This window comes from Cyclopterus lumpus, chromosome 11, assembly GCF_009769545.1.
Source record: "Cyclopterus lumpus isolate fCycLum1 chromosome 11, fCycLum1.pri, whole genome shotgun sequence".
NCBI lineage: Eukaryota > Metazoa > Chordata > Actinopteri > Perciformes > Cyclopteridae > Cyclopterus > Cyclopterus lumpus.
The window spans coordinates 9,860,213-9,884,457 of NC_046976.1; the positions used below are offsets into that span (position 1 = coordinate 9,860,213).

Consider the following 24,245-nt stretch of genomic DNA (forward strand, 5'->3'; position numbering starts at 1 on the left):
CTTGGAGACTTCCGGCGACAGCAGACGTTATCAGCTCTGCTGAGGCCCCCTCTATGTGGGCCAAGTGAAAAAATAGAGAGCAATCAGTGTGGTCCCATGATTCCTAGTGAGCTGTGAAGGAATGACAAGTAGAGTCACATCTCATACGCCGTGTCACGTACAAACGGACACACACTTTCACACCCTTTTCGTGTCTTTGCTGGCTCAAAATACATCATCTAATTATTCCTGGTAATCACCAGCCTCTCCAACTGACTCACTGTAGAGCGTTGTACTGTGCATATGGACACACACATGCACACGCCACTGACCCTCCCACTCCCACACACACACACACATGCGCACACTCACTCATACAAGTGCTCTCCAAACAGCGCACTCTCACTTCAGTTTTGAACAGGATATTATGAAATCAGCACTGTTGCTGAAACTTAGTGAAGGTCGCTTGGAGTCCTCCACCCACACACACACACAGACACACACACACTTCACCTGACACTTAAACACTCTCTCTCACACACACACACACACACACACAATCGAGCAGAGAGCTGAATCTCCGCTCAGTCCCAGTTCTCTGCTGCCTGAGCGAGAAGCCCACTGGTGATCGGACTGTCGCCTGAAGCGAAGAGGCCGAGCCGGCATTGATTCAATTTTACAGCCCAGTCACTCCTTCTGAAGCTCCGATTAGTCAGCCGAGGGAGACGAGGGGGAGAGGACCAGAAGAAGACGAGGAATAGTGATGGCTATGGCCGACATTGCGGAGGATGACCTGGATGAGGTGATGCGCGATGAAGCGGAGGACGTCTTCTTCCAGGACGGTAAGCTTGCAAAGGGTCAGTTGTAAAGTGTGAAAGCAGGCGTGGGCTTACAGGTGGGCTGCGGGGCTGAAACGGCAGCTTGAGGATCACAGTGAGGTCAGACGGGTTGCTTTGTGTCTCGTGGTTGTGATCAGGTTTAAGACGAGGGCAAAAGTGATGGTTAGAGTGTGGCCCAGAGGGACCTCTTCAGCTGTGCAGGTGGGCTGGTTTTCTGCACGGTTAAGTAGGCTCCGATATGCACTGGTGCTAAAAGGTTAGCACCAAAAATGAAAATTGTGTCAGTATGCCAACCAGTAGTTACATAATTGTTATAATTAATCAATGTAATGAATCTTTGACTTATGAGAGCTTCATGCTTTCTGTTTTTGAGTTCTGTGCAGAGTTTGTTTATTGATTTTTCCCACTTTCACCCTTTTTAGAAAGCCGAGAGCAGCCATGCCCTTTGCAGTGTGGGTGTTCTTGTATAACAGGCAGATGTTTTTAAGCAAGCATTATGCACCACAGTGGGGGGGTTTTCATGTCAAAACCAGCTGTAATGATAACCTACATTCAGTTGTATCATGGGAGAGTGATGAGCAGCAGAGTTACTGCTGGATCTGACTGATGCTCGTTCAGAGGGAGAGAAAAAAGGAGAAAATGCTGTCAAGTTGACGACTGCTCAATGTTTATGAAACAATTAGAAAATGATCTCTGACCAGCGCTGTGGCTAAAGCGTATTGCATAATGATGCTTCATATATCAGTACTCGGCACTTATAATGTCACTCTGTGTATCATAAAGTATAATGCTTTTTGCGTTTAAAAGAGAACCCACTGACACACACACATCGGTTGCTAAATGGCCGATTAAACAAATTTTAAGCCAATTTCTCAACACACAAACATGCTCGGTGAAAATGAACTGAGATGTTTAATTGCTCACCAACTGCTTGTACTGTACACATTGACACTAGTATATTTATAGATTTGAAGAGATATTTAAGCTCTATACAAGCTCAAAGTGCTCTGCTGCAGCTCCACTGATGATGAATGGAGAGTGAGCAGGAGGACATTCAGAAGGATATTCCCACGTATTGCATCATTTGGTGTGTAAAGTATGTTAATGCCCCCACTGACCCACTTCTGACTGAAATACACCGATGGTAATGTGACGTTCCCTTTGAACAACACAGCCAGGAGGTACGCAGCCAGCTGACTCTCTGCAGCCAACCATCCAATCACAACGCACAGATTCATGTAGAGGCTGGCCAGCAGGCATCAGCATGTTTATTCAGACACAGCTGAAGGTTGCAGAATATGGATCACTTATATTTTATGTTCTAATTAGCTCTTTGAGTTAGTAATGGAAATGTCACTGTGTGTTTTGTGTTGAATATTCAAGTTTCATTCTCATTGATGCCGAATGCAAATGTGTTACCCACTGGCCTATTTTCCTTGTAAATCATTAGCAGTGGATTTGCAAATCTTTGAGATTTTTTCCCAACAAAAATAGAATTCAGTGTTGAATGAACTTCGCTTGAAGATTGGGATGTGGGATTTTGCACGTCTTGTGTGACTTTGTTCCCAACATAGGGGTCTGAACTGGGAAATACAGGCAGGAAATTCATAAATGTATGAATATTTTTGTCTCCAATTGTTGCATATCTCTGCAGCCAAAGTGTGTTGCTATTAAGGATCTACAGCATGCAACTTAACCGCTCTGCTTGCTAATATTCTCACGATGACGATGCTACATGTTGGTTTAGCTGGTATAATGTTAACCATGTTGACGGTCTTATTTTATTTAGCTTGTTTGCGTGGTCTAAAGTGCAACTGGGGCTGAAAGGAATGTCATTAGTTTTGCAGGTATTTAGTTATACTTCCAAAGTATTGGACAATACGGTGTATCAATGTAACATGATTGCTAAATGAAATGTAAATGTAAAAATTTAAATGAACAGATGTGTTCTTGAGCAGCCTGTAACAGTAATTTAGGAGAACTTGTTGTGTTCACCAATGTTCTTGTACTTTGACATTTTCTTTTGGGTACAAACACAAAGTGTCCAGACCTGTTGTAGGAGTCATGTGCAATGAGTATGCAGTTATCCAAGCATATGTTTCTCAGTAATGGCTTGTATACTTCATTACTTTTAAGCAATTTTGAGTTTGAAAACCCTTCATAAACTACACTTCATAACTATGTCCAGTAACATTAAAAGGGACTCAGAGTTGACAGATTGTTCAAGACATGTTGACTGGAGAGTACCCTCTAATTAGTGGTGCACATTTTGTACCACAGGAGTCTGAGTCCACTAAGGCAGCCAGTAAATAGTAGGTAGGGGGATTTATGTCTGAATTAAAGGGGCTGTTCACCAAGAATACCAAATAAAAGAAAGATTTTCTGTTGAAAAAGCGGCTAACATGCAAAGGTCTCTTGCTGTATGATGAACTCCCAGCTGCCCCGCAAAATCACCTCTGCACCAACTCCTGGCTTGAAGGACTCCATTCAGATCTCACATAAACTACAGGCAGAGCTATTAAGTGGTTTTACATTCACGTTAGCACAAACACAACTCTGCTTTCTTTCCTTCTAATCACACTTTACTACACAAAATGAAAAAAAATATATCAGTTAAAGTATACAGCAGCTTTATTGAGACCAAAATAAACACAATGGCCTCTTTAACTCCTTCTTCCTCCTTATGAGTTATTCAAAGGGCCTGATTTTGTTCTGCTCCTCCACTGATGTGGCTGGCAGCAGAGTGCCAAACAGCGCAAGCAAAGTGCACAAGAATAGTTTGTCTCGAAGGAAAGGAAAGCCGCAGCAGTACGGCTTTAATGGCAGTAAAAATAAAGTTGAGTATCAGATCGATGGTTGGAATGGTGTTTGTTGTCTATGTAGACTTGTGTCAGAAAGCTTGAAAAAGCACCCTGAATTACATTTACGCTCATGAACCACACAGGACATGCCAGACTTGACTTTACATGTAGCTACTTGGCATGTGTATATGTGTGTTAAACTGAACTAAATCCCTGTCATTTAATACTAGTGTGATTTAGTGAAGAGTTTATCCGCTCTGATACAGGAATGTTGTATTGTTCCTGGTTCCTGGTTCTTGTGCAATAGGATGCGTCTCCACTCCTCCGCTGACTAACTACATGGCAAAACCACTAATTGCTAGGCTTAACAGCTTTTGTTTTTGTTTGTTTTAATCTGGTTTTTTAAACCTTTTCTGGCACAATGACATGTCAATCACTCAGACCTCATGAGAGTTTTACATTCAGCCAATGTCTCTCCACAGATTTTGAGAAAAACTAGCTACCATGATGTAGTTTAGATAATAAATTAAATAAATCCTAAGGGGAGGGGTGTAACCTGAAAGGAGTTAAAGTTTTGATGTTGTGTTTTCACCCGTACTCTTTAAGCCTTTGTTCAGATTTTGCCAATGGGCTTCTCTTTAATGGCTCACCTGAACGACACCTGCGATTTAAAGAGGGAACAAATACTGCAGTAAAGGCATGACACAACATGCAGCTCTATTTTAAAGGGGGAATGTCCAAAACACCAAATTTCTCATTTCCTCAAAAGTTTTAAGGAGCTTTTCTTGGAACAAGTGATAGGTCAGCATTCCTCCGGTAATCCAGGAAAAAGAGAAAAAAAATACAAAGAAAAGGTATAGGCTTAAATTGAGCCACACACATTAACCAAAAAATTCCCAAAGACTGGGTCGGGACCCCCAGGTGGGTCACAGGAGATTTGATTTGTGTCGCCAAATGAATTAGCAGAATTTCTTCCGTAGTCTTTTATTCAACATATATATTTCTGCATTAGCATTAAACTTTGAGCCACATGAGCTTGAATGTTCTTGTTGTTCTGATAATTGTGCACATAAAACAAAGTTGTGATTTATCAAACATATATCTCGTCAAACCAGCTGGTTTACCTATTCAAGATGATAAAAGGCAATCTAGAGTTGGCTGTAAAAATGTCCAGGAATGTTTATTTACACACCACGTAGCTCGTATCACGACTCACAGGCCAGGCCAAGTGTGAATTGGGTTGCGATGGTTTGTTATTTTTAAAAAGAGGGTCCGCAATTTTTGAAAATGTCTTTCATGAAAAATGTATGATACTTGTGGAGCTATTTCTAAATTACTACCGGTACCACATGCTGCTTGGTGACCAACCTGTTTTATTTGAACTGCTGATTAAAGCAAGGGAACTGACATTCTCACTTTTAGTTGAGTTAAATTGATATCAAAGTATCATCAACAGTTAGCCCTCACCGACATTCAACTGACTAACTGACTCTATGCATCTTAAGATAAAATGCTTATTCTAAAGAAATAAGATACAATTACATTGATTGTCTATGAAAGCCAAAAGTGTGTACATTACAGGCACATAATCACATCTGTATTCAATTTAATGGAGGCATATTGTAACTGTATCCTACCTTCAAATATGCTCTTTGAGGAGATATCATTATGTTATCATGCTGATGACATGAAATCAATCTCACTTCTACAGTGCAGGCTTTCTACTCTTGCCCAGAGGGTGAAACAGAGGACACCGCCCCCCCCCCCCCCCCCCCCCCCCCCCCACCACCACCACACACACTCACACGAGACATTAGCATGATATACAGGGCGCATGGAGAAGGCTGCAGGTCAAATTTCACAAATCCATTTCTCCCTGTGTCTTGTCTGTACTTGCCCTGTGAGGCAAACCGGGAAACCGTATCCTCCTCTGAGCCCACATGGTGCCCACCGAGGCTCCGGATCACAGCGAGCAGAGATTTTAGATTTAGAAAACAATGAACAAGCTGGTAGTAAAGTTATTGGTTGCATCTTGAAAGTATTTGATAATGCTGTTTATTAACATAAACTGAGAAGATTTTAAACATTTCACAAAAAAATACACACTAAACTTCAAATGAAATGCTATGCCATTAATATTAGGGGAAATGACTAAATCATGCAGTTTACGTTAGTCATCTGAATTTCTACATACAAATTCTAGATCTGTAAACTTATTCCTTATAGCCTCTCTGATGCCTACGGACACAACTGATACTCGCCCAGTCTCAATATTTGGCTTGCAAATATTTGGCATTTCCAAATAATATGCCAACATCAGTTGATGTCTTGTGCCCAGAGGGGCTGGATAACAGCTCCGCAATGTCTTTCAATGCAAGGACCACAGACCACGTTTTTTCACTCCTTGGAATACGGTGACCAATCAAAATTGTCTGAGGTCTGTTAGTTTTGTCACAAAATTAAAAAGGAAATTATGCTATTCTATCATTAAGGTCATTCCATGTGAAATACTTAAAGTGACTTGCTTGACTTTAAAGTGTTTAATTTAGTTTTTTTGTTTCATCTTTACTCTACTTAACACTTCAAGATCAAATTTGGATTTGTTTTGGATTTAGCAGTATACAATATCTTTCTATCGAAGCTTTTCAGAAGCAAACCCTTACATTTCTGAACAGTTTGATAATATGCAGACTATATTAGCTACAATTTAAAATGCCATGCAGCCGTAATGCACTCTCCAGGTAGCAGAGCAGTGGTTCAGTCCTGGAGATTTGCAGTCTGACGAGGAAATAATTAAATCAATATTCATTGCTTTGTGTGAACATTTTGTCATATTTAATGGGTCATAATTTGATTTGGTCTAAGTGCATATCTGGTCTGCAGAAGAAATGGAGGACAGGAGAGGCTGCGTTAGAGCCCAAGGGGTCACTGCTGGAGGTTGGAGAATGATCTAAAACTGACTTGATCTTGTACATACCCTACTTACTATAAAACACGCATGCACACACACATTGACCGGCCCGCTCCTCTGCAGCCTTGCACACACACACACACACACTCATTATCTTCCATCCTCAACATGCACTGACTGTCCACCCACACATAGACTTCCACTGTCTGGCCATAGATGTCGTGTCTGCCCACAGCAATACAACACACTGAAGAACACAACAGTAGTCCGTGCATCAGTAGCCACTCAGTGTTGGTAATAGCTCTGACCTGAGGGGACCTATACTGGAGCTGGAATATTACCACTCCGCATCGCCCTCTTCCTGCTTCTGACAGTTGGCTCCACTGACCTACTTTTGCCAAGACACTCAAATTATTTTTATTTTCTGCAGTTTTCACTGACAGAGGAGAGAAAGAATAATAAGGACGGCTTAAAGAGTGGAAATGTTCTTTGCATTTTGGGACTGAAGGTGAATTTGCATGGTGCAACAATTCAGTAAACCAGATGATGCAAGAGTCGAAATCTTCCTTTCTTTGTCTCCATAAGTGTAACCTTGTCTTTGTCACAGATGTTTACATGTGGCTTAAATCTAAGATGGCATTTTGACTGTACCGCTAACCTTTCCTTTGCAGATCCCATGTGGTTACTATGACAATCTGTGCTATGGGCAACGCTGGGCGTGCAGGGTTTACACTTGGTTTGGAACCTTTTTCACAATGAGGTAATCCTGTTAAAAACATGAAATGTAACAGACCACCCATGTCTCTTAACAGAGGGGTAACCTGGTGAAAGTGGGGAGATCAAGTTCTGTTCCTTATTGGGCAGCTGATCACAAGTGTATTTTTATTTTTTGTAAATTGTGAAATTTCCTAATTGATGGTTAGACTTGTCTCTCTGCCAGTGTACCTTTTGTTTGACATACACCTCACGGTAAGATGCTTATATAAAAAAGGGATAGACACACATGCAGTATAAGGCACAACTTTAGTATTCATTTATTGTTGCGTTGCTGACCACTTCACTCCTTTTATCTCTCTTATGGTCCCCACCAACTCCTGAGAAAAAAATCCTGCTCTTTCTTCAACTGCTGGTTACTAACTTTGTCTGTCGAGTATATTGTTCGGAAAGTAGCACAATGTGTTTATCAAAGCATTATTGCTGAAATCATTTGCCGGCTAAAAACAGAGGCGATCAGAGAAGTTTGCACCCCTGAAAAACAGAAAAAAAGACTTTAAGGAGACTTAAAAGCTGCATGCAGCTAATAATGAACAACCTTATTTACCTTTTTTACCTATAGACATTTGATCCATGTCTCATTTTTTCTAAGGCACTTCAACTTCAAAATATGTAAGTAGTCAGAGAGAAAGACCTGTTCAGAATGAAATAATTATAAATATTGCATCCCATATTGGATGCATTTGCATTTGCACCCAGACATATCGAAGCTGTAGATTTATAATTTCAGAAGCAATGCAGCAGATACACCTGTGTAACCAGAACTGCACACACACAGACAGGATGCTGCATGTTTCTATATCTCTGCAGTAAACAGAACCCAACGCTGAGTTGACAATGTCACAATTTAGATTCAAGTTTGGCATTTACAAATCGGGAAGTCCAACAATGACTCAACCTACACAGAGCTTGTAACCGGAGAGGAGGCCGCATTTTCCTCAGGCATTTTATGCCACGCACTCTCACTCCGTCAGCTGTGCCTGCACATCCCTTTGCCTTGACCGTCCTGCCCTCCAGTCATGTGGCCTCTCTGACTCATCCTGGTTAAGTGGTTTGAATTTGTCAGACAGAGACAAAGGAAATGTTTAGAGAAAAGGACAAGGAACCGCAGTAAGATCAATATAATATTTAAAGGACAAATGCTTAACTGAATAACACAGCAAAGAATTGGTGTTAGAGCTTGGAGTGTTAGATTGGTTGTTTCCATGCGGTGCTACATGCGGCAGTTGTAGCTGGTATGGAAGGAAAGGAACGTCTCTGCTAGGAGGTCAGTGGGGCTTCATTCAGGGATGTGTACAAATTGTAAAGCTAATTTGTGATATTGGGCTATACAAAATAAACTGAATTGAATTGAATTCATACCTTCTGTGTATGAATGGGTTTATTATGAATGGACACACATACTTGGATACATACTGTTTGTACACAATAATCCATAGTTTTTGTTAACTATATAGCGACAGAGCGTTTCGATAAAGCAAAAATATGTATTCTAGATTTTAAAGTATGTTTTAAGTGCAATGTATTGTTTTATCCACAATGTTTTGGAGAAATGTTTCTTTAACAATAATACAGAACATCAAACACAAATTGTTTAGATTCTATGTGACTTTAAAAATACCTTTACTTTACATCATAATTAAAGCTTGACAATTAAATTAGCTGACATTAAAGTTATAATCTTGAGTTAATAAAAATACACTGTTACTTTGTTGCTGACACTATATTTGAGCATTTCTGCTTGCTGAGAAAATTCTTGAAAGGATTAGAGCCGCTTAGCCCAATGCTAAATTACCTGTTGCTGTGCTTTTGATTGGCAACTACTATAAATATCTGGTTATGTATCTGTGTGCATGTGTGAGTGTGTATGGTTTTCTCTTTGTGCATGCAGGGAGCGTGTTTGTGCACGCTGGCAGTAAATATAGCCGCTAGTCAGGGGCTGTTGATGACAGCCTTAATTACAGGCAGAGCTGTTCAGCAGCTGAGAGTCTTGGAGGAAGAGAGAGGGGTGTGTCTGGGTGTGTGTGCAAATGTATGTGTGCGTGTGCGTGTGTTAGCGCCAGCTGAGGGGCTTATGGAAACCATACAGAGTTCCTTTAATGTGTTCTACACAGCATTTCATAGTAAAGTGTGCAGAGGAATGTAGGATGTTGGTGTGGTTTTACATGTTTTTCATTACATTTAAAGTATGAGTCCCCAAAGAACATTTCACTTTGGACCAATCGGAGTTAGAGAGAAACTGGGACAGAAAAGGACTATATGAGGTCAGTTTGGTGGACTGAATTAATTTGGCCGTGAGGTGGGAAAGCTCACTGAAAGCAGAACTGCTGCATACTTCTTTAGCTTTAGGAACTATGAGGAAGTTAATAGATGTATATATTACTTGCAGCCCATCTTGACAGAAGAGATATTGTATCTCAATGAGACATTCTGGTTAAATTAATTAATTAATTCAAGTGTAAATACAACATATTGTGGTTTTACGAGTGGTTGTATGCAGGATTGTTTGACTTGTGACATCCTGTAGTCTTGTCATCCATATAAGGTTGCCAGGCAACCAGAGGAGCCTCAAGGGAATGATTGTGTCCGAGAAATAGATAAAATAAAATAAGTGGGTTTAAAGGCACGATATTGTAAAAACTGAGATTTTCATGCACTATGTAAATACTGTGAAACTATCTAAACGCTCAATCCATGGAGAAATACACACAGACCGTGTTCAGAAACTGAGCCTTTAAACGAGCCACCAGGAATTTTGTAGTTTTTAAGTCACAACTATACAATATATAGACCGCTTCACAGTTTCAAATATATTCTTAAATACATTCTAGATGTTTCCCAGTTTAATGGTTGTAAGGTCTGTGAATCGGCTAACGGGAAGAAAACATGGATCTAAGCTGTTGCCTATCAACGCAGTTCAGTTGAAACACTGAGTTTCAGACAGGGGGGGGGGGTGAGGATCTTCAGACAGACGAAGAGAAAGAGACAGACCATACTTCAATAAGGTATATTCAAACAGAGACTATGAGAACAAATTAGTTTTTTTTTCACATTAAAGCATATAAATACATTCTAGTAGAAACCCAAAATACAGGTAATGAGCATAATTTGTCTCCTTAAGTCAGCTTTTCTTACTGATCCAAACTAACAACCCTTTGAGGAAAGCTTTCTCGTTGCTGTTTTTTTTAAAAGGTTATCAGTATCCTCCTTTTGGCACTTTGTCAACAAATATAAGTTCCCTCAAAATTTAAACCACAAAGCTTTTCTTGCCAAATCTGTACTCACATTAAAAAGATGGAACAGAGGTGAAAGTTCTGTGAACTTTCCCTTTTAAGATTAATCATAACGAGTCATTATGAAATCCCTTCCTTTACTAATACCAAACTGATGGATTAAAAGGGACAAGCCATTTTCTGCTCCCTCTGCTTCCTGGAAGGGCAAGCTGAATTGGATTTGTATGGACTCAGCGGAACAGCATATCCACTTATGGAGGGCAATTATGCCAGCAGGAGCACCTCAAGACAAGTCACTCTACATATAATCAAGTTGCCCCACAGAAATGTGTTTTCTCGCAGCTCTCAAATAACAGCACCTGTGAGTTTCAAGCTTTTTGCACCTCATAAAGATGGAGACGTTTGTGTTTTTCACGGTTCCCTTTCATGTAATTCAATTTGTCCAGGGACAAGCAATCCTTGTAAACCCACTTGAAACGAACAGATTGGGGAGGTAATTTTTTTTTTGAAGCCCCTGTTGTTAAGCTGTGTAATCACAGATAATCATACCTTCATTTTCACAACCTTTCAATACAGTTACGAGGACAAATATAACTTATTTCATGCACTGGTAAAACGCTGCAGAAAGAGGGAGGTCCTACTGTACCTCTGCAAAAGTCTAGTTTAACGTCCAAGTGAACATGAACGGTCTAAGTTTAAACCCACATTGCTGAGATGGGATCAGCACTCTCCCTCCCAAAATGGCCCTTCTGCTAGGTACAAGGGCAAAGAGAAATGTTTCAGACAGTTCATAAGGTGACAGCTGGTTGAATCTGATCAGGCGTGAATTCATCCTGCAGGCTGGACTAGTGTGCAAAGGGAGAGAGAAAAATACTACACAGACTACAATGCACTGTATGTGTGTGCAGAGCAGAGAGATCATGGCCTTCATATTTTCGAATATGGGGATCTGAGTTCCCGGTCATGCAGTTTAAACTCACTTACAGCTGATTTAAAGGTCCTCAACAGCCTGCAATCTGTGTATTCGCTTGTCACACCAATAACAGTGATTGGCACAAGCATTTATTTCCACCAATTATGAAAAATATATATAATTTATGTTCGAAAAAGGTTTACATCAAATACACTGCACACAGCAGACTGGACGCTCGTCAGTCTGAGGATCTTCAGACAGACAAAGAGAAAGAGACAGACCATACTTCAAATTTGATTCAAGCTTGGCCCCGCCCTCCCTGTGACATCCTCCGCTTCTGATTGGCTCGCCGGTATTCAGGCGGAGCGCCGCAAACAAACTGGAATGTGTGTGAGGGGGTTCAGTGTTTGCTCTGAACGGCGGCTGCACCGAGTCTCACCGGGGAACACACGTCGACCATCCATCGCTCATCCGGGCCGCTGGTTCGTTCTTGTGGGACATTTATTTTTCTCTCATCCTCTTCGCGAACTGCAGCAAAACATCTGCGTTGAAAGAAGCGACGCACTTTCTCTTTTTTATTTACGCATGGATGGAGAGGCGCAGGTAGACGGCCAGAGACGCCACTGAGGAGCCACTCGTGAAGTTTTGCAGAGGTGAGTTGAATCATCGCCCGGGGCAACTTCAAGAAGACTAAAAATGGTCAAAACCCCTGGCTCGTGTGCTGCTCACTCAGAAAATAACAGCTTACTCTCAAATGTGAGGAAACGCGTGTTCTCCGGGGCAGTAGGTTAGTGGATCACAGCGATGCGTGCACGGAGTTCACCATACATGCAGCTTATTGGAGGATACACACGCATAAAACACCGATTTTTAAGTCGAGTTTTCTTTACATGAATATCTGGATAGTGCAAAGGATTGGACAGTAGAGTGTGTGTGTGTGTGTGTGTGTGTGTGTGTGTGTGTATCTATCTATCTATCTATCTATCTATCTATCTATCTATCTATCTACTATTACAATCAATCAATCATGATATTACTGACCAAAAACCATGTTTTAGGGTTGACAAAAAAAAATATTTACACAATGATACTTTTGATAAATAATCATCAGTATTGTGGATGAAATGGCGAAGTGTGTAAAGACAAATAATGAAACTGCTAAAACATTCCGGTAAATTGCATCTTTTTACTGTAATACAGCCTTTTGAACCAGGAAAAGACACACGCTGGTCTCATATCCCAATATCAATATAATATCGATATTTGCCCCAGTTGAAAAAGTTTAATGGTATAAGTTTGTCGCATCTAACTGAAGAAATATGCGAATCACAGAGGTTTGGACTATTTCCAGCCTTCTAAATAGGGTGTGTGTTGTTGTTTTTTTCACGTGATCTGTTGGTCACTCCTTTTGACAGATGTTTTTGAGCTTGATTTGTGTTTCCTGGAGAAACGAGAAACCAGTTTAAATTGTGGCGAGAAATGTTATGAAGCGGGTTCATGTATGTATCTGCGTGCATGTGGATGAGTACTTTCCTGATGAGAGGGAGGCACACACTTGTGATGCACATGGAAACATTAGAATTAGGTCAGTCATTTTAAAAATGCCCTTCCAGGTTTGTTGAGGATGGAGGTCAAAGGGTATCAGTCTTTTGTCATGCGTTGCACACTGATACCACCCACAGTGGACCAGCCTGCTGAACCAGAGCAGCAGTACTGATGAAAATCTGTCTGTTTGCAAAGTAAGCAGCCTTGGCTGTTCTGTCAGGAGATATTTCCAGTTGTTAGAAGATTTCCACCTGCCAGATGGTCTGCAAATAGCTCTTTTTTTCTCCTGTGTTTTCTGGGTTGTGAAAACACCCCATGGACAAGTGTGAATTCCTTGATATTTTAAAATCCCCTCCTTTTGTTAAAGTGTGCCAACTGAGCTGATATCTTTTCAGCTGCATGTCCTCTCCTACAATTTGTCAAGCCATCGCAAGTCCACGATTCTCAGCCGTTTCCAATACACTTGGAAATAAAAACAAAACAACAAGAAAATCTTCCACCCAAATAAGCATGCAGCTTGCAGCGAGGATTTTCCCCGGTTGCTCATGCTGTTTCTTAGAAAAGGCTTCTTTTTTTTCAGGGCTAAATGCTCCTTCAGAGCAGCGCCAGGCTGACTTTGATATGGTTAAGTGCAAGTGCTTTGCTTCCCTGCCAGCCTGTTTGGGCCATGGCTAAGCTGTTTGAAAGGGGCTAGAGACGAGGGGGTAGCATGCTTGTGCCAAGCCAGGACGGGCTGCAGCGATGCAAGAGCAGCGTCTGTTCCCAGACTCCGCTCACCTTCCCTCTACTTTACCCCAGCAGGCTTTTCATTCCCCGCATCTGCGCCCTCAGTCTCAGCCTTCTTTCTTCTCCCTCCTTCTTTTCACTCTCTCTCCGTCTTTCACTTTCTCTGTCTCCACTCATGCAGAGACAAACACATACACACATGCACTCATTTCTTCTGCTTTCTCTATAAAGTCTCATTAAAGAAATTATGACTTTGTGGTTTGGAAAAAATTCAGCGGCTTGGTTGTTTAGTTGGTTCTTTGAATGTGAATCAGTAGCCATCGATACATCTGTCAATTACTTCCTTGATTACATTTTGAAAAATTAGATTCCAAGGTGACATCTTCAAATGTAACCCAAAGATCTGTTTTCTAACATACAAGACAAACTGAAGCAAATCATCTTCACATGTTCTACTCAGGAACCTGAGAGTTTGGCATCATTACTTGAAGCATGATCGAGTATCCCAATTGTTTCAGACACATTTTAACTACCCGGTGAATTAACGAGTCATCGAAGTTCCATTTAGTTCAACATCATGTCGCAGATCGATACAGAATTGGCAATTGCTCAGTTTTTACCTCATGGCAACAATATTGACAAGCATCAGCCCACCACTTTGATCCAGACTGAAATATCTCTACAATTATTGAAATGATTGATTTAAAATGTTTTACAGATATTTGTGGTCTTTAGATGATAAATGCTAATGACTCAGGTAATCCTCAGTTTTTTTCCCTTAACGCCATTGCGCCATAGTTACCTCATTGATCGTCTCACACAGCTAATTCAATAGAAGCAGATTATGAAGGCTATATGTAAACGGAAAACCAAAAGAAGGAGAAGAAATATGACCGGGAGGTGCATAATGCTGGCAGCCATGATGAAGACTTTAGTGCTTTTAACGTCTATTGACGAGACGCACACGGAGCACTTGACCTTTTCCTTTCTGCAGGAACACCCACTTGCACTTCTTGGGAATATTGCTTGCGTGCGTGCGTGTGTGTCTGGCTGCAGCATGTGTTGCATGCACATGCATATGTCTTTCCATCTGTGATTATATGTGTGGTTTTGGGGGGAAACGTAGGCCTTACATTCTTACAGGAGGAGTGCCTCCTTTAAGTTTTCACAGCTGATAGTTATTTCATAAGACGTGTAGGCTGCCGAATGTTTGTTAAATATTTCACTGGATGCACCGGGAGTTAAATTGGTAAAAGTCTCCTGCTGAGTTTCCATGATCCAGACATCCAAATTTAACTCAACCCCTAGTCTGCGCCTGAGACGCTGCTTTGGTATAACTGACAAGGTGTTGATTTTGGTCAAGATCTCTGATGAAACTTTTTAATCTTGCCTTTTGGGAAATTGGGTAGCTATAGAAGACAGTTGTTTTGATATGTCTGTTTCTAAAATAATACCAGTTGGTATGCACTGTGACTGAGTGACTTCTCAACGTTTCCCTCCTCTCAAAGTGATTCATCACATGCTGAGATAACTGTGACAAACCTCCATTTAGATTATGGTTTAGTGACACCAGGATCTGATAAAGAGCCTGTCGCAGCTGCTCCGAGTCAGGTTATCAGGTCTCAAGATGGTGGTCTGGCCTTGCTCGCCTGTCCCGACATGTCATACTCTAATCACACCCTCTTCGTGGGGGTGGGAGGTTTTCTATGTGCGTTGGGAATTTCTGGTGTCAAATAGGTGGGCTGTGGTTGTTCCACTGGGGTTAAGTGGTATGTGGAGGGAGGGGCAGAGGCAGGGAGTGGAGGGTTGACTGGGACAGTGGAGACGACTAGCTTGGTGGAATGAGGAGTGGAGGTGGGAGGCGAGGCAGGAACCGAGTAAGAAGACGATGAATCCCTTTGTTTGTACAGACATTCATGGTCCCCGGAGGAAGAATCCTCACGCTAGTGAACCCCCTCAACTGTTCAAGCGCCAAAACCTGCAAAACCTTATATCTGCTTAACATCAACACCCTGAAGCCTAAAGGCTCATGGAGCTGCGAGTGTGGCGTTAGACTCTTATCTTGCTTTTAAAGTGTGAGATAACATGAAAGAAAACCAAAGTAAATGTCCTCACAGGCCGTTCTCTTCCTCTACAACCAGGACTCTCAGCTGTGTCCAGACACATCCTGTGACTGAGAGTGAGGAAAGAGTATGTGTGTCCCACTGGAAGTTAGTATATGAATATTGTATGAAAGTCAGTGTATCCTGCAACACTCACATACGCATAAATGCATGTTTGTGTATTTTTTTTTCTTCTCTGCTGACCGCATTAGTAAGAGGCAGCAATGTATGAAAAATTATAACGGAACAATTACGTGTTGCTAATGGACTAATGAATGAGAGTGGGGGGGGGGGGCATCCATCAATGTGTATGATTGCTGATCCACCCTTGGGTTTTCTATCTTTTAGTACTTTATTTTTTCCAGCACTTTCCCTCCCTTATCCTCCTCTGATTCTCATCTGTCCCTTCCCATCTGTCCACCCCTCCCTTCTTCTCTCCTCCTGGATACAGACGGAGAACTTATGATTTGAACCCATCCTCACCCTCCTCCCCTGTTGTCTCTGAGCAGATCAGCATGGGGGGGGTCGTCCGCCCGTGTGTGTGTTCCCCATTTAATTCTACAATTAATTGCATATCTACAATTGACGTCATATATATATATATATATATATATATATATATATATATATATATATATTTATTTATTTATTTATTTATTTATTTATTAATTGTTTTTACACACTGGCACTGATTGCCATAAGCGTTTTAGGGTCTTAAGCTGATAATCTGTCTGTTTTGGTATTTGGTGCGCTCCCTTTGCAGCGTCCAGCAGCTGGAAGAGATGCTATTGGTTCATGTTTGTGTGTCATGATGGTTTTATGTCCGCTTCTTTGTTTGCCAGCATCAGAACAACATGCAGATACAATGTTGTTGTTCCAGCAGGCCTGACAGTTTTCTTCATAGTTACTTGTAATAGGATGTGATGGATCTCTCGACAACAATCAATGCTGCACTTTTCTTCCCAGCCTCCTGTCTCCTCTGCTTGTTTGGTGGTATCTCTGTTGTCTCTCACTGTTTGTGCAGATTTTGTTTTTGACACTTCCTCCTAACCCACAATACCGAACGCTGACTTTCAGTGCTGTGATAAGCACAGACACTCTTTGAGAGGAGACTTTCTGCACCTCTAGTAGATTTTTCGGAGGCGCTGTTACCCAGCTGCCTCGGAGTGGCTGTGAGACACAGCTGTGTAATGACTTGGGGAGGCGAGTTGTTGCCAGGATGACGTTCTGTCTTTAAACTGCATCCCCTCCTGCAATGTTTGGATACCATCATAACCCAAAAATGTCACGGCTGTAACTGGAAATGTAGTGGATATGGTCAGTTCTGAATCAATGAGTTTGTCAGAAAATGTGTCCGTCTATGAGTTACTAAATTATTTCTTTTTTCAAAGAGCCACTGAACTACTCGTGTAGATTTTTGGGGGGGTTCTTGAACTCACAAGTCAGTTTCCTAAAGACAATCTTCCTGGTTTTGTTACTAAAATTAAATACATTTTGACAAGGAAGTCATGTGCTTGTAAACACTGCCATAGCAGAACATGCATGCACACAACCGTTGTTGCTAGAGTTGCTCTGCTAGCATGCCGTTCCAGCAACAACTTTGCATATTGTCCTTGTATCATGAGTCATACTAAAAGTCAGGGTATCTTGCCTGTGCTACTTTTGATATGGACCCTTTTTTTTTTTATTATACCCTCACAAGATTCCAAACGTTATGGATGATCAATACTAAATCCTTGGACTACCTTTTTATTGCAAAACATGTCCAAGTGGCAGCGTCTCTAATGTGAGTATTTCCTATGTGATCCTTTCTGAATCTGTTGTTTTTTTAATTCATTAAAACAACAACACATTTAGCTCTGGGAACTTGCGATGGGCAAAATAATCAACTTTCTAATCAATGATGAAAATAGTAATTAGTTGCAGGCAGCCCCAGATGTGGTACGTGATCACTACATGTCCCATCAGACTGGAAGATTGAACTTTTAATGTCTTTCCTTAGCTGTGTTGTAAAGGAAAAGGTCAAACTAAAATTGAGTTGTGCTCTTAAAAAACAGCATGTAAACTTGAGAGCTTGTCAGGTCAAAGACTCTGGATTTTCTTCTAGACTTTTACAATTACTGGCGCTTGCACTGAAAACGCTCGTGTAGATATGAGTCTGTTTGGTTTTCAAAGACTTGGATTATGTTGGACATGATTCACCTGAGCCCTCATTATATTGTGGCTAAGCGGTTTGTCTTTTTGTTGTGATGAATATGATCTGAAATGATAAATTACCCTTCAAGCTGCACGTCGCCTGTAAGCACTTATGCTTACTAAGCTGCAACACACTGGAAACACTGTTTGTGAGTGTCTCTTGACCTTTTCTGCAAGTCCTCTCTGCTCTCCTTTCTCATCTTCCCTGCTCGGTCTCGGTAATACGCTGCAGATTAAAGCTGACACGCCATGAAAAACCGAATAAGAGAAGTTGTAACGCATACAGGAGAACTCAGTGGGACCAGCTGTGTGCTACCAGTGTATGTGAACAGCTGTGGCTGAGGTCAGTGAGAAGGCAGGTGATTGAGTTCACATGATGATCGGCTTTTAAAGAGTTGTAGTGGATGACATGCCTGTATTACTGCTCATCTGCATCATCGTCCACAAATGTACAAACTTGCTTGATCTTTCCGTCATTGTCTGAATCCTCCTCCTTTTCCCTGTTCAAGTGGCCATGATAGCAGAGGAAAATGCCCGGCACCCTGCTGCGTCTTTATCCGAGACGGCGTGATGATCTCCACAGCTATTAAAATATTTAAATGTGAAACCACAGTTTAGTGTCTTACTGTCATCTTTCCTTTCTTGCTTCAGTCATATCATTTTCTTTTTGCCCAGCCGCTCTGTAAATTGTTATTGTTGACATTTTGGTAATAGATTAGTCAAGGCTGCAAGAGGAATGAGTGGGACTAAAATCCACTGTGACTTCTGTTTGTACATCACACCTACGGTGTTTAATGTATTGCTGGTGAGGGAGAGAAACAAAAGACATGAAGCATACGGATCATGTATGTAGACCGTAGTTTGTTTGTTTGGCTGCTGCTATAGACTAATTGTACCGTTGTACAATTGCCAGCACTTAGTTTCCTGAATTTTTAAAGATGGCCGGCAATGCAGTTTTTCCACACATGTTGTGTCCTCTATGTAAGTACAGCTGTTTCCTGAAGCCGAGGAGCTCACCTCACAGTCCTGCCACCTTCCCATTATGAACTGTGACAATAGCTGGCAGTTTTCCCATTGTCGGCTTTTCACACAAAGCTGTACAGCACTTTGAGCTTGTATTATCACAGTAGCAGCTATCAGTGAAAAGAATGTTTTCTTTTCCTGCTAAAAATAACAAATGGACCTGAAGTAACCGTCAAAGTCCTGTGATGGTAAGTGCATTCCAGCGCTGCGGCATAGGTGGTCACTTTCAATCAGACTCGCACATAATGGACAAATCAAAGAAGAGCAGGTGGGAAACTGGTTCACAGGGATGCTGCAGACATTTATCAGACCGACTCTTCTACTTTGTTTAATTTTTTCTTATAAGCAGTTGGAAAAACGTTTGTCAGTTGTACTCGCAATGTTTAAGAAAAAATAAAATAGGGTTTCAGGGTCTCATAAGCTCAGCAGCAAACCCTGTTCTACTTGTTCGATCCGCCTCATCTTCAAATCCCTGACCCCAAAAAACAGTGTTCAGAAGCTGCATGCTGTGTTCTGGTGTCACTGTCTGGAATCAGTTACATGGATCTACATGCAACAAACTGGCTTTCAAATATAAACTGATACCTGGACATCAATGCGATTGATAGGCTGTGTTTGATACCGCTGTTTGATATTATTGCTAATTGGTAATACTTCTTGTAAAGCAGCTTTGATACTGAGCGGATCAAGCTGGTGACATAATGGATGTGCATATACATTATCAGAGTTAGTGGTGATAATGTTGTCATGGGAAATCTACATTTGACTTAACGACACTCAAGCCAGCAACAGACACACCATGCGCTTTAGTCTTAAGCTCCTGTCGCTCTGCTGCTTTCTACCATCCTGTCTAATCATGTATTGAAATTAATTTCTGAGTCCATTAATCTGGATTGTACATTTATTGGTTTACAATTCTCACAAGTGAAGTGATTACACGCTGCTCTCCGCTGCTATGTCAGCATCAGTTGCCTTCATGTAGCTCCGGTCCAGACACGACTCAGTTAATCTGGTCATCTGTACATTTAAATACCACCTAATATCCTGGCTTTAATTGTTCTTGTGTGAATATTAAAGAGCAGAAGGTGCCTTTTGAACACTGGGATAATGTCACAGGTGGACAGAAACAAGCGTTGGTAAAAGAAGGATATTTAGACACTAATTACCTACAGATTGAAGTTTCGACTTTCATGGGATGGAGCTGGCACTAGTCTCCTTTTTTACAGACACACACACACACACTGCACACCGTTCGATTCACACAACAGTCTGCAAAGGATCCAGTTCCAAATCCTTCTGGTAATAAATCACATCAGATGACTGAATCGACTATCAGCTGATTCTGGTTTGTTTTATTTCTAATGTTGACATGGTGATAAAGCTTTGGTGGTTGTTTGTTAATTCCCTTGCCATGGGAGGATGTCCGAGATCAGAAGCGTTGGATTATTTGGGTCAGGGTTTATGGCTGCTTGATTAGTTTGGACACAGGGTGATGCATAAATGAACAAAACAAATGTGTAATTTAGAGTAAAATGTTTATTTTCATTCTGGCTAGAAGTGGAATGAGAATAATAATACCACTCTCGATGGATATGACGCCACGACTAGCAGTAGCTTAGAGTACTGGAAACGGGGCTAAAACAAATAAAATATAAAAAAAGGTTAGCATGTTTTTTTAGTCTTTATGCTAAGCTAACTATACAGACATGACAGTGGCATTGAGAGCTTCATTAGTGAATCATTCCAGTTTCTTTAGAAACAGAAATCCAATCTCTCTTTTTTGCTTCTTCACTAAGGAAGTTATGTTTTTGTTTGTTTGTTTCTCAGCAGGATCAAGTGCTCTCGGAGTGCCTTTCTAGTTACACATTATTATTATTATTATTATTATACAAGCTTACATGTGAATTCTCCACCATTGTGGCCATTCAAAATGTTACAAAGAATCATTGTTCACATCTGTAGGGATGACTATTGACCAAGCTATTGATTCTTTCTGTACCTGAGGTGTCATTGCTGCATACCTGCATCACACAGGAGGTGTTGACATTTCTGTACTGCCTATTGATTTTTGTGTGTGTTTTGTCTGTGAGATAAGATTGCTCGAACCAAAAGCTGGTACCTCTTAGTCTTCAGTCAGATTCTAAACATGTTATTCATCATCCAGGTGACTGCAGCCATAACAGGGTGGAAAACCAAAACAATGAGCTGAAATTTGCTTTGAAAAATGTTTTGTGGCGTTCAACTCGGCTGACTATTCTGAACCATCCTTATCAACCTATAAAGGTGTTTCATCGCCACCTCACAAGGTGATCTTGGCATGTTTCTTGCACTGTCATCTAAAACCTTTTTCTTTTCTTGTCCTTGTATCACCTTTTTTGAGGAGACTTGTAGTGAAGATGAATGAACCCTACTTCCTCAGCTGAAACCTTCCTGAGCACTGATTATGAGGCTCTCTTATCCTGGAGTCAGTTTGCCTTTTCAAGTTGATATAAATGGCCAAATCCTGAAGTCAGTTAAGAGACAATATTATGATCTTTCTGCTGTAGAATCACATTTGCATGAGCACCCCTCTGGTTTCCCCTTTCATAAACATAACTGTGCAGTGATTTTGAGTCGGCAGGCAGATTTGTCAATGTCACACACTTTACCTGCACGTAACTTTTGGATTTGGAAAGTGTTCTTTACAAAATGGTCAACAGGTTAATAGAACACGTGATGAAAGTGAGATTAAAACGGTGCCTTTCATCTCAAAATTAATCTTATGCATGCATGGAATTATGTGGACAGTTTGTAATCTGTAAAGAGTTAGGACGTCAGGTTGTCTTGCTGCAAGTCTTAATAAGTCTTAAATCTTAACTTGTTTTTTTCTAAAGGGAATATTTGAAGAAACTTTTGATTTACATGCGCTGGTTTTGTAGATTAATACGTGATAATATAAGTAGATCAAAATGAAGGTACCGTAGTTTCTTTTTGAGACACTTGAGAGGTCGATGACAAGCACATGTGCTCATGCAAAACAAAACACAGCCCCGTCAGGTTTCCTCACTCTTGTTTTAAGTTTTTAAACAGGATTACAGAAAAAGAAAAGATGGAAAGAAACGGTGTACGATGTTTTGGCTCGGGGGTGGAAGCCTGCAGCCAGTTTGAACTAAGTTTGGATCCACACCAGCAGTGAACCGGTTTACACAGACACACTTTCAGGGACGCAGTTGCACTCTGCAGGCTGTGTTGGAACATGTTATTCCATTTCCAGTCATGTAAACAGTCTATCATCACATAGCATTTGTTCTGTTGTCCTCATTGTTTTGTATCTTGTAACCACTCTGCTGCATATTTTTATTGCACTGTCCTGTTAAATACAAAAACACAATTAGAGAGGAATGAAAGGCAGTTTAAGGACGTTTTGGATTATATTTAAAGCAGCATCTGAAAATAAAAATTAAGGATGGTCCTGTAACATGAGTGTCCTACTTCTTGGCAGTTAGCTCTCATAAGCGTTGTTTTACGTAACACACTTCATCCCATATCTTCGGCTGTTGCCATGGTGAGGCTAATTTATGCAGGCATTAAAGTGTGTGTGTGTGTGTCTGACCTCATCAGTATGCTGCTTCAAGGAAAGAGTTCATGTTTCTACCAGGATTAACAATAACATACCCGTTTATGACAGAGTGAGAAGGAGAGGATGGTAGAACGGAAGAAGCGACAGATCTGTTTATTTGACAGATGTTTGAACATGTGTCTGCTTGAGCTGTGTTACATTGTACGCATGTCTATATGCACGGTCACAGAAAGTAAACATGAAGAAGTGCTTAATATAACTGATTAATTACACAGTTAGTAAAACTATGTACAGCAAAGGGAGAATTGCAGATAAACTTTTTTTTAAATTATTTTTTCACTTCTGTTTGGGAAAAGTATTGTTTAGTTAAATTGTGATTTGAACATTCACATGAAAAGACATGACGTGATAAAGACAAAGTATAAAATGACATCCTTCCCAAATGTGAATTTTAGATAATTAGATTTGGAAAACTGCATTTGAGGATCCCCTCAATGGTATTTTAAATTTGTTTAAAATTATTATTCTGTTATTAACTGAATTCTCCCTTAAAATCCACTAAAGACTTCCTTTGTCTGCTGGAGGAATAACTGATCAAGAGGAAACGGCACAATGTCAGCGTAATAAAAAACAGCAGACAACCTTTTAGTGATGGATTCCTCCTGAACTGTAACCATTAAATAAAAACATAAACCATCTGTCTCTCGCTCACACGCACACGCACACACACGTTAATAAAGGGCAATACTGGCATGAGAGAGCAGGACAACTCATGTAATCTTAATTTGCTTTTAGCTCTCCGAGGCCCATGTGCATTAATACATTAGCTCCCCCCTGTGTATCATGTGTCCACTCTCGCCAAGCTGCAGCTCAGCATACTGATCAATCTAATGTTAACATATTCCACAAAGAAACACGCTCTCGCACCTCGTCGAGGGCATTTAAAGCTGTCGGTGTGTGAGCAGCAGAGAAGAAAGACCAGTGAAGTGTGTGTGTGTGTGTGTGTGTGTGTGTGTGTGTGTGTGTGTGTGTGTGTGTGTGTGTGTGTGTGTGTGTGTGTGTGTGTGTGTGTGTGTGTGTGTGTGTGTGTGTGTGTGTGTGTGTGTGTGTGTGTGTGTGTGTGTGTGTGTGTGTGTGTGTGTGTGTGTGTGTGTGTGTGTGTGTGTGTGTGTGTGTGTGTGTGTGTGTGTGTGTGTGTGTGTGTGTGTGTGTGTGTGTGTGTGTGTGTGTGTGTGTGTGTGTGTGTGTGTGTGTGTGTGTGTGTGTGTGTGTGTGTGTGTGTGTGTGTGTGTGTGTGTGTGTGTGTGTGTGTGTGTGTGTGTGTGTGTGTGTGTGTGTGTGTGTGTGTGTGTGTGTGTGTGTGTGTGTGTGTGTGTGTGTGTGTGTGTGTGTGTGTGTGTGTGTTCAACGCAACAGTAACGGCTGAACCTATTCTGAAAGGCGGTGACACTAAGAGGTGCAGAGGAAAGGTTTTTATGATTCAGTGACTGAACTCTACTCTGTGTGCGTAGTGTGTCTTTATACGTGAGGAGTTTGTTTTGAAGGAGCTTGCTGAGGCTGGGAAAGGTTTTGGGAGAGTCCTGGACTTGACTGTGAATGTTTTGCGTACAACTCGTACCAAAATGTTTTCTACAAAATGCATCG

General features: G+C 41.1%; 1 protein-coding gene across 5 annotated transcripts in view; it reads left to right on the forward strand.

Annotated features, from left to right (window-relative positions):
• The first annotated feature begins 341 nt into the window (after positions 1-341).
• Positions 342-24,245, forward strand: part of ripor2 (RHO family interacting cell polarization regulator 2) — a 49,189-nt gene continuing 25,285 nt past the window's right edge. The window contains exon 1 of one of the 5 annotated variants that reach the window (XM_034544824.1): positions 342-821. In XM_034544824.1, coding sequence (XP_034400715.1) covers positions 743-821 — 79 coding nt within the window. In that variant the 5' untranslated portion in view covers positions 342-742. Of the gene's footprint in view, positions 822-8,411; positions 8,572-11,853; positions 12,104-24,245 lie in introns of those variants that run through there. The other 4 variants (XM_034544825.1, XM_034544828.1, XM_034544829.1 and 1 more) reach the window with 4 other exon arrangements.